General features: G+C 38.6%; 1 protein-coding gene across 3 annotated transcripts; it reads right to left on the bottom strand.

Annotated features, from left to right (window-relative positions):
* Positions 1–753: 753 nt before the first annotated feature.
* LOC111273184 (uncharacterized) lies at positions 754–8,070 on the bottom strand. Of its 3 annotated transcripts, XM_022854878.2 has the most exons (8): positions 7,994–8,070; positions 7,733–7,882; positions 6,713–7,126; positions 6,418–6,478; positions 5,622–5,715; positions 4,537–4,915; positions 3,959–4,294; positions 754–884 (listed from the first exon to the last, which is right to left on the bottom strand). In XM_022854878.2, exons 1-7 carry the CDS (start codon positions 8,018–8,020, stop codon positions 4,037–4,039), a joined length of 1,383 nt encoding a protein of 460 aa, XP_022710613.1. In that variant the 5' UTR covers positions 8,021–8,070; the 3' UTR covers positions 754–884; positions 3,959–4,036. The 3 variants fall into 3 exon arrangements, with proteins under 3 accessions (XP_022710613.1, XP_022710615.1, XP_086829625.1); XM_022854880.2 differs by lacking the exon at positions 3,959–4,294; XM_086973499.1 differs by lacking the exon at positions 6,713–7,126.
* Positions 8,071–9,282: the final 1,212 nt, after the last annotated feature.

Raw genomic sequence — 9,282 nt, 5'->3', positions numbered from 1 at the left:
ATAATAACATATATTATTATATATAAAATAATATATAATATAATAAAAAATAAATAAATAATAAAGCGGATCGATCATGAAGTACCATCAGACATTGTTGCCAATGTACTGGACAAGTATAGTAGGCGTGTTACGGATTCATCCGACTTTTTTAGATAATATCTATTTAGTTGCATAGATTATTGTAAACCGTCTGCCCAGAAAAGGTCTAAAAATATAGAGAACACAGGTTACCCGGAGTGACAATCGAGAACGTCATAGTGAGCACATATGACCACGGATGTGGTCATAGATAAATGACCACAAATATCGGTCTTAAATCTTCTAGAAAGCTTTTTTGGATTCGCTTCTGGTGATCTTACACCGATCTATCCTGGATAGTTTCTTGTGTAATAGGCTCACTCCAAATTTGAGTAAATTAGGTAACTGCGCAACTGATTCTGTCCGTAGACTCGTGGTCGCTATCGCATAAGCTCGATTCTCCCTTTAGAGCAACTCGACTTCAAGCGTCAAAATAAATGTAAACTATAAAATAAAAAAAAAAAGGCGTAAAATATTTGGATTTGAAAATAGAGCTAATTTGAAAACTCTTTTTAAAAAAAAAGTACTAGATAACCGTTTTACAATCCGCCCATCATCTCGACAGTGTAGTGGCAAATTTCAAGGGCATTTGGATGATAGCAATTATTGTGTGATTAAAGTTCTTGACAATTGCAAACGCACCCTAATTAGGAACAAAAGAAAATTGCTAAATTGTCGAAAGAGATTCGTTAAGAAATTTTATTTTATTTAATATCGATAACTATAAAGACAATCCGCTTTCATTGCCGGATCTCGATGCAAGGGGCTCGCTGAATATTTGGCATGCTTTATGCGAAAATTGCCTGTAAATTCATTCGCAATAATTGTTACATTTACAGTGTCAGCCGAAAAAATCCGTAAGCCGAAGTCTCACGTAATAGAAAAATGAACAGCAAGAGATGATTTCTATACGTTTATTATCACGCCATTATGGCCTGGAGTTGATCGAAGGACCCAAACTGGCCGTAACATTAATACGTTTTTACACTCCTAGTACGCTGCACACATGCTTACATAATTATGTAGATGCGCTAGTTACACACTGTCACAAACAGCTATATGTCAAAGGAAATGGTACCGATGGGAGAACCCTTGCGTCTTCATTCCGAGTCTCAAAGGTAACGGGGCTCTCTCTGATACTGTTGCTAGCCATCCAGAATCAACGCATTCGAATCATGGTTTGAGATCAAAAGGGAAAGCGCCGGTATAACGAAAAATTGGTTTGAGATTGCAGGAAGTTAGCCAAAGGGGACAAATATTTTGCCTAGGAGCGATTTCCAAGCTAATAAAATTTTTTGTTGTTGTTTATTCAATAGAAATCAAAACCCGACTCGTGTTTTGAGTTTAGATAGAAAGTTGAACTTGTGAAAGAAGGATGCACCAGATTTAGAGTTTATCGTTGACTATACAATCTATATTTGCCGCTGCTGGACTCCTGCCACTGTAGGAAGCCAAATAAAAGGTACTCAAAGCCGTAAAAACGGGGAAGCCTTTCAGCAACTGATCATTGAGTAAATATGTTAAGCAGCATTTCTTTTCTAAAGCAGCCAGATTGGAATCAGCTGTCGATGTGTTCATTAAATTTACGGTGCAGCTTCCCTAATGTATACGATGCAAATGTGCAGGCCTTATATTTTGTCTGGGCAATCGATTTGCTTCCCTAAAAAGTGATTCCAAATTGTTTAGGCACAACCTTAATAGTTTGAGAGCTGTGCCTAAGAAGAGGAGATTTGGCTTCAGTTCAGCTTTTTGAGTGTATCTTATACATTTCATCTCATGTAGTGTGATGATATAGAAAGACCTACTTAAACACACTGATCATAAACTTGATCAGAACGTTCCGAGTCTCGCACGTTTTCACGCGATGTGGCTTAACGGGCAAGTTCGAGCGCGGGGCTACCGTGACCATTCTTTGGGAAGCTTCTGCGTTGCTGCTTCCACTAAACCTTCTTATAGACTTTCTCGCATTGTTAGAACTCCTTGCGTTCGATACCACATCGTTATATCAAAAGTCTTTAAATCAACAAGAGTAAACGGCTACAAAGTATAGCCGGAAAGACCTTCCGTGCGTTTACCTGACGACTGGTACATCGCGTTGATGCCAATCGGCGAAGGAAATATGGTCAATGTTCTATAAGCCTTACTATTTTCCAAAACGTGGTGGTGACGGTGTGGTCAACGGCTTTCCAGTTAACCCGCGAAACGTACTTTTTTTTAATTGTTCGAAGATACTGCTAGATGACATCGGTCTAAAGCTGGAGTGAGCTTTTTAATTCTGCTAGTAGTATCTTGCTCTACTACACGGACACTTACCGCACTACAGGACTGTCTTCTGCAACTAACCTTCTCTCATGCTAATGTCCTCAACCTCATGTTAAATATTAACCAATATTTTTGAAGACATACTAACAAAATTTGCGATCCACAGCTCAGTCATCCTGCGAAGTCTATGAAGCGTTGCTTCAGTTACGCCACGTAGTGCATCGAGAGGGATTTATGGGCAGACATGACTCAAGCCTGTATATTTTAGAATGACAAAACATTGGAAGATCAAAACAAAGAGCCCAGGAACTACTAAATAGGTACATTGTTTTCGTTGGCACGAAACAAGGCAACCAATTATTCTAACACAAGCAGAGAATCACAGTAAAGGCTGAAGCTTTACAAAATCACTTGGGCACTTCAAAGATCGCGTTACATCAAATATAGGCAAATAACTAATAACTAGTACAATAAATTAGTACTAAAGTTATTAGCACGTAGTAAAATAGCACTCGTATGATCACGCATAGTGTGAGAAAGGCTTTAAAATAGGTCTAGTGCCTAGTTCTATGACTACTCAAAACACGCGAGCAGTTTATCCCTAAATCATATCCAGGTTGCAGATCGATCTGAGGATCTGAGAACGTAGCTGTATCTCTAAAGGGAGTTGGTATATTATTTTATATACTGCTGCATCAAAACAATTGAATGATTACTATTATATGTAAAGAAAATAGTAAATAGAAAAAAGATTGGAACAGTACATGGCTAACATTAAGACATGGTCGAGCTGTTTTATAGGTGAACCAATTCGTTGCGCAAAAGATTCGATGGACAACGCTTCGTATGCAAGATCCCTACTTCTCTCTAGAATCGCCTACAGGATTATGTAAAACCCAGCCGAGCGTCTCATCTATCTGAACGACCCAACCGCAACGTCCCAATTAATGGCACTACCTTTCCGACACTCAAATTAGCCACCACTATAAGCCATGATCTCATTAACAGTTCATACGCATTAATAAACTGTCGGTAGGCATAGCTTATCTTAGATAAAACCGTTGTCTCAGTTATCAGTAGTGTTTCGCATATAATCAGGTTTTTGACGAGACTAGAATGGCATTCAATGACGAAATCACGAACCGAATCAGCCATGAGGTGTTTTCAGATAAACTGCGGGGAATATAATAGGGAAGAAGGAAAAGGCCTTTAAGTCAAAAGAGCTCACGCGCAAGTTTTAAGCGAAAGTTGACCTGTCACTACTGCCTTTTATGCGTTTTGAATAATGTGCTGCGCTCTCATAATCATTCGGTTGCAATGCCAAATTATACCGTCGCCGATCCAAGCAAATCGCTTGCACCAAAGGCCAAACATCAAAGAGGTCACTTCTTTATTTTTATTTGCAAACGTCAGCCGAAATAACGGCAAAATATGAGCACAAATACAGTGCAGAAGTAGACCACAAAAAATTTCCCTCTCACCGCACTCTTTTAAGAGTAATTGCTGCTTCCGAATGAGCTATGATGATGCTATATAAACATACATATATATTCGCGACGCATCTACTCAGTCATTATAAATATGTAGCGTTTTTCGTTTAGAACTTGAACATTACCTGTGTTCTGCATGTTACGCGGTTCAAAGTAACAGCTGCGTTCGGAAACAAGTTTTGGCGCCGTTTCTCCAGAATATACTACAATGTCTGCACACAGAGATCGCCTGTTTTGTGTTGACTCGCGGCAATGAGCTCTCTTAGTGATTGTCCGCGTCGCAGATAATGTAAGGCTCTATCGGAGGCGAGCCATTTCTGGGATTGGTCGTTATGTAAGAAACCATTAGGTCTCGACCCACTATTACTTCGCAGGCATCGACCCGTTCGAACGGAACTGCCGGACACCTTGTGAAGGCTTTCGGCTTTCGGGGGGTAGGTTACGGAAAGTTCATACGATACCTGTAGTATCACAGACATAATCTCGACTCATAGCGAGTAGGTGATTATGTAGGCCGCATGCTCTACTTTCTGAATACTGAACCGCTTTTTAATCAACAAAATGTAAAATACAAGGCCGAATTACGTTATTAAAAGGTTTCAACAATGCAATGGCACATATTAAGAATGTTTTCCTGTAGATAAAATGCATATTTGCTAATTTCCTTATGGTATATGAAAAGACTTGGGGTATACTTAATTACCTTAGCTGCGCGCTCAGATAATGCTGTCCAGTCATCCGTCGAAATGTGGTCATTCACTGGTGCCACGGCGTTGACCGTCATACCAGTATCTATACTTTCAGTTTTCATACTTGTCGTTGGAAATACGGTCTGAGTCTCTGATGGTTCAAGTCCAGCCACGCGGTCCACCGAAATGGGCAATACGGCTTTTATGCTTGTATCGCTCAAGAATCTTGCATGCACAGTATATTGTCTTGTCGGTACGGTAACATTTATCTCTGACGTTTTTAGTTTACTTTGGCCAACTCTTCCCAAAGCTATGTCAGGCCAACTTTTCGTTGCTCGAAGTGGTGAATGCGGCAACCGGCCCTCTACGATCGGTACCAATGACTTACCGTCTCTGCATAAAAATATGTGAGCTAACGTTTTAATAAAAAAAAGAATATTAACCTGAAATAGTTTCAGAATTGTATTCTACGATCTTTTACAGAATTATTGAATTTCACATATGAGTTCATGTTAAATATAACTGCTTTTACGAAATATTCCGAAGTTAGTGAAATCAAACTTGCTTATACAGTTCATGAGCCTACTGAAGCCGTTTGCGATGCTGTCGCGCTGCTGAGATAATGCAACAAGATAGAGCACCCAATGCATTGTCTCATCGAAAGCAAATGGATAGGCTGGCTTCGTGTGCTTAAGCGAACAAGGCCGGAAATCACTACAGAGAACTTCAGCCTTTGCTGCACATCCCTGACAGCTACGGCAGTAATAAGTGCACGTAAGTAACAAAATACGTAGCAGTGAAACACAACATAAATCGATGACAAAGACAACGTAGGCACGTGTCTTTTCGTCTAAGTATTAACTCAGGTTCCGCATCTAGAAGAACAAGAGTGATTCTATCAAACGCCGTATTCTAAATAGGGTTCAATTAAGCTTGCAGTTTCAACAGAAAGAAAATTCCATTCTTGTTCCAAAATCACCGCACACGCCTGTGATTTGAGCTCATACTTGAAAATTAGAGCTCGATAATTACTTAAAGCTTTAAACCAGAATTACATACCGTCACACTTCATACGGCACACTTATTACATGTCGGATACCTTTTTAGGGACGCTATCGTATTTGCTGACGATTCAGTCCAGAAACTACCAAGAGCTTCGTGGTCTAGAGAACTTGGCGCACTGTCAATACCATCTGGAAAAAAAAGAAAGAAATAGTTAAACCTTGCTGACCAGTAAAAAATATCAATGTTCTATTTACCATTGTCTGAAACCCCAAAAGTTTCGAGAAGTGATTTACAGGGTAAATGCTTTTTTTCGAGAAAACTTCTGCGGGCTGCCCATTCTAAACGGCGTGCTTTTACCCACTACTCCCAATTACAGATGAACGCCCGTTCTTTTTAGAGCAAAACAGCAAACTCGCCATGGCGATCGATGGGGCGTCCCTTTTGAAATTTGAAGTAAAACGAACCTCTACATAGCAAATGCTACGCATCAAAAAATCGGTTGATCATGTTCTTTCCCGAAAAACCAATGGCTTTCAAGTCCTTTAATTCCAAAGAAAAAATCAGTGTCAATATTGCAAAAACAGCGTTACAGAATACTCTGGCAGATTTGTGTTAAGCTTCTCTATAAAATATATTCTCATGCTTCATTTTTTCGAAAATCTTATCCTTTTCTAAGTAACTGCAAAAAAAATTCTAATAATCATCGCGTGTATCTATCAAATCGATGCAACGTATCAGGTTTTAGGATAAGACCCCTAAACTTTCTTTAATATATCAACCATCTCACGCTAAAAATCTGCCAAGCTTCGTGTGTACAACGTGCAATAGTATGCATCTCCAACCGCGCATTGAGCGACTACAGTAACTTTCGTTGAGTATTTATACTTTACCCCCAGCAGAAAGTATCTTTGCTGGATCCGAACACTCCTGGAGTTCCAAGGCCAAACTTGCCTTAAATTTTAAATAAGACACCATCATTTTGTTAAAAGCCAAACGTTATTTTGAAGTCAACAACATTGATTACAAAGCCATGTAATGCGTGGATTTAAAAAGTAAATGCATATGTTCCTATTTGTCGAAAAAAGATTGAGCCAATGTTGATTGAGGCTAACTGTTAAACTAGGAATCCACAAAATAAGAATAAGCAACTGACAATAAAATGCAAGGTTGTGTGAATATGGGAACCTGCATGTTGGTTAGATAGCAGTCTATACAGAAATAAGTGCTCTCAAGACGATCAAGAGCGGCTTTGACCTCGCCGCATCTTCCCACCGCGCGTTTCAGAACAGGATAAAGAGTTTCAGTAAAATAAGCGAATCCTTGAGCTTTCATCAAATCGCTGTTTTTATCCTTTCGGCCGGCTTTAGAGTTGTTCGTACGTTTTACAATGACATCACTCGATTTGCTAATCTCAGCACCTCTACTATTCTTCGGATGATCCCTGTTCAGTTGGTCTTGAGGGCCACTTCTGCCATGTTTGACACGACTATCTTGTTGAAGCTTGTCACGTATAAAGTTGCTCCGATCATTCTGGTAGGCTTTATCATCTCTTCTATTTAAGAACTTGCGAAAGCTCTGTGTCAGACGGCGTAATCTAAGCTGTAATGAACAATATTGAAGTTCAAAAAGCAATCCAAACTAAAAAATTTCAAGAACGTGATGCACGGAGATATTCGCAACTCAGTCATCTGAGGTGATAGTTATTTGGTTTCTCATATTTGCTGCATATTAGGATTTCCTTACAAAGGAGAACTGCGTTTTACATCGGGCTACACATACAGACATTTTTCGCTTTTCATAGTATTCATGACTGCAAAGAAAAAAAGTGTTGGTTGGTCTAATAAATATCGCTTAAACGTTATATAAGATATAAATATGTATATAAAATATATAGCTACATCTGCCAGAAAAGAACCATAGTTTATCTATATATATGGAGTTTTGCATAGAGAAAAATGTTTTGCTCTTTCTCAAAAGGGGCAAAGGGCTGATACAAATTCCAAAATTGATAGAGAACATTAAGATAAGAAGAGACGTTAATTACAACATCGACAAATAACAGCATTACTGTGTGCCAGTTGTTTGTAGTTACTGCTACCGACACACACAGGAAGAACTATAAAGGTGCCTTTTGTACGTAAATTCTGACTTCAGCTTCACTGATTGCCAGCGAAATCCGTAATTCGTTGGCAAACGCTTACTTACTGGGAATGCTGCTTTCTTGTCTTTTGGAATTTGCTGAGCTTGCCGCTTGCGCCACTGGCCGCTTTCCTTGAAGCTATCCCTTAGTGACATATCATAGCTCGCAAAACAACCTCGTTTCCAACGAACAATTGTGATCTGACACGGTATTCTCTAGAGCCAAAAAGTTCAGTAGCAAAAATAGAGTATTAAATCTCATCTATTCAACTAAAGAAGTGATTTTTAAAACGGTTAATTATGTGTACTGAAAAGTATATCACATACGACAAAATGGTGCAAATATAGAATCATGTGTTCCACAATGTGACAAAGCCCAGACTGAGGCCAAAAAGAGGTGATGCTGTGTGTTTGGTGGAAAGTAGTCACGCGTAGTGAGTTGTTGCGTCCTGGAGAGAAGACAGATTGGAACAAATAACAAGCTATCGAAAGTGAACAAAAGAGGCGTCGTCTTCTAAAATGACAATTTCAGATTACATACACCATTAACAACTTGGCAAATATTTAGAGAACTGGGACACTTTAATGCATCCGCCATATAACCCGAATTTTCTACCACATGAACTTTTTGATGATGCTACTTTAATTTCAATGGAAACATGCAAAAATCATTTGTCTCAATTTTTCGCGGGAGTTCTATAGTAATGGATTACGATGGCATCAGAAAAATGGCAGAAGGATATCGGTCAAAATAATGCATTTTAGTTTATTAAAATTATTTTAGGGTATAAAAAATATTTGCTTAGATTTTCGCTTTCATCGATCAGCACTTTTTTGACCATCCAAATGAATTTTCACAGTCCTAGACGAATATATTAGCAGTGAAATCTCACCTGCATAATGCGATAGTCCTAAACGCCTTTAGAAAAGAACAACATCGCCTAAAAGCAATGTGGAGGACCGGCGTTAGATTTTTTAAGCAGTTGAAAACGTCTATGTAATAACTTCGGAATTTTCTGACTGTATTTCCACAACGCAACCTATGTATAAAACATCTATGTGCAAATGTTTTTACGATCGAACTTTGTATAAATGTGAAAATGAGTAAGTTGACTTTGTCTACTTGTTTCGGTGCACCCTTGTGCAGAGCCTTTTAGAAGTCAGTTACAATATGAAAAACGCTATAGAATCTAGGTGTATTCGAAATCTAGCTATACGATATCTGCTATTTTTATAGAGGAACTTGTTTACACTGGTACAAATGTGTGTTGAAAACAACAGCTCTGGATGTGAATATCCCATTTCTTGTTATTTGAAAAACGCTATGGCTCTGACTTTCGTGGTACGGGTATTTAAAACTGTATATATATATTACGTTACCTGCTTTTAATAGACTTACCTTAATAAACAAAATAGAATTTTTATCCACTAGATTGCTTTAAATTCATAGGTTCGAATCTACCAAAAGAAAAGGTTAGGCAAATATGTAGCTGAAATAATTGTTGGTTAAAGTGTAAGCATTTTTAGCTCCTTGACCGCCACTGTTCCTGTTTTTGCAGTTCACCTTACGTTTCTATTTGCAGATTATTCGTGTACTAAATGTGCCTTCTTAAAAG

The sequence above is a fragment of the Varroa jacobsoni genome, unplaced genomic scaffold (genome assembly GCF_002532875.2).
Source record: "Varroa jacobsoni isolate VJ856 unplaced genomic scaffold, vjacob_1.0 contig05293, whole genome shotgun sequence".
NCBI classification, from domain to species: domain Eukaryota; kingdom Metazoa; phylum Arthropoda; class Arachnida; order Mesostigmata; family Varroidae; genus Varroa; species Varroa jacobsoni.
The sequence above is the reverse complement of the archived record's forward strand: the minus strand, read 5'-3'. Positions and strand labels throughout refer to the sequence as shown.

Bases quoted from the DNA above. Each gene is read 5' to 3' on its own strand.
- LOC111273184 (XM_022854878.2), bottom strand. From the start codon at position 8,020: ATGATTCTATATTTGCACCATTTTGTC. The intron at 6,479-6,712 runs GTTCCCATATTC...TTAAAATTTAAG, and splicing joins GCTATCTAACCAACATGCAG to GCAAGTTTGGCCTTGGAACT. The intron at 4,916-5,621 runs GTATCCGACATG...ATTTTTATGCAG, and splicing joins ACGATAGCGTCCCTAAAAAG to AGACGGTAAGTCATTGGTAC.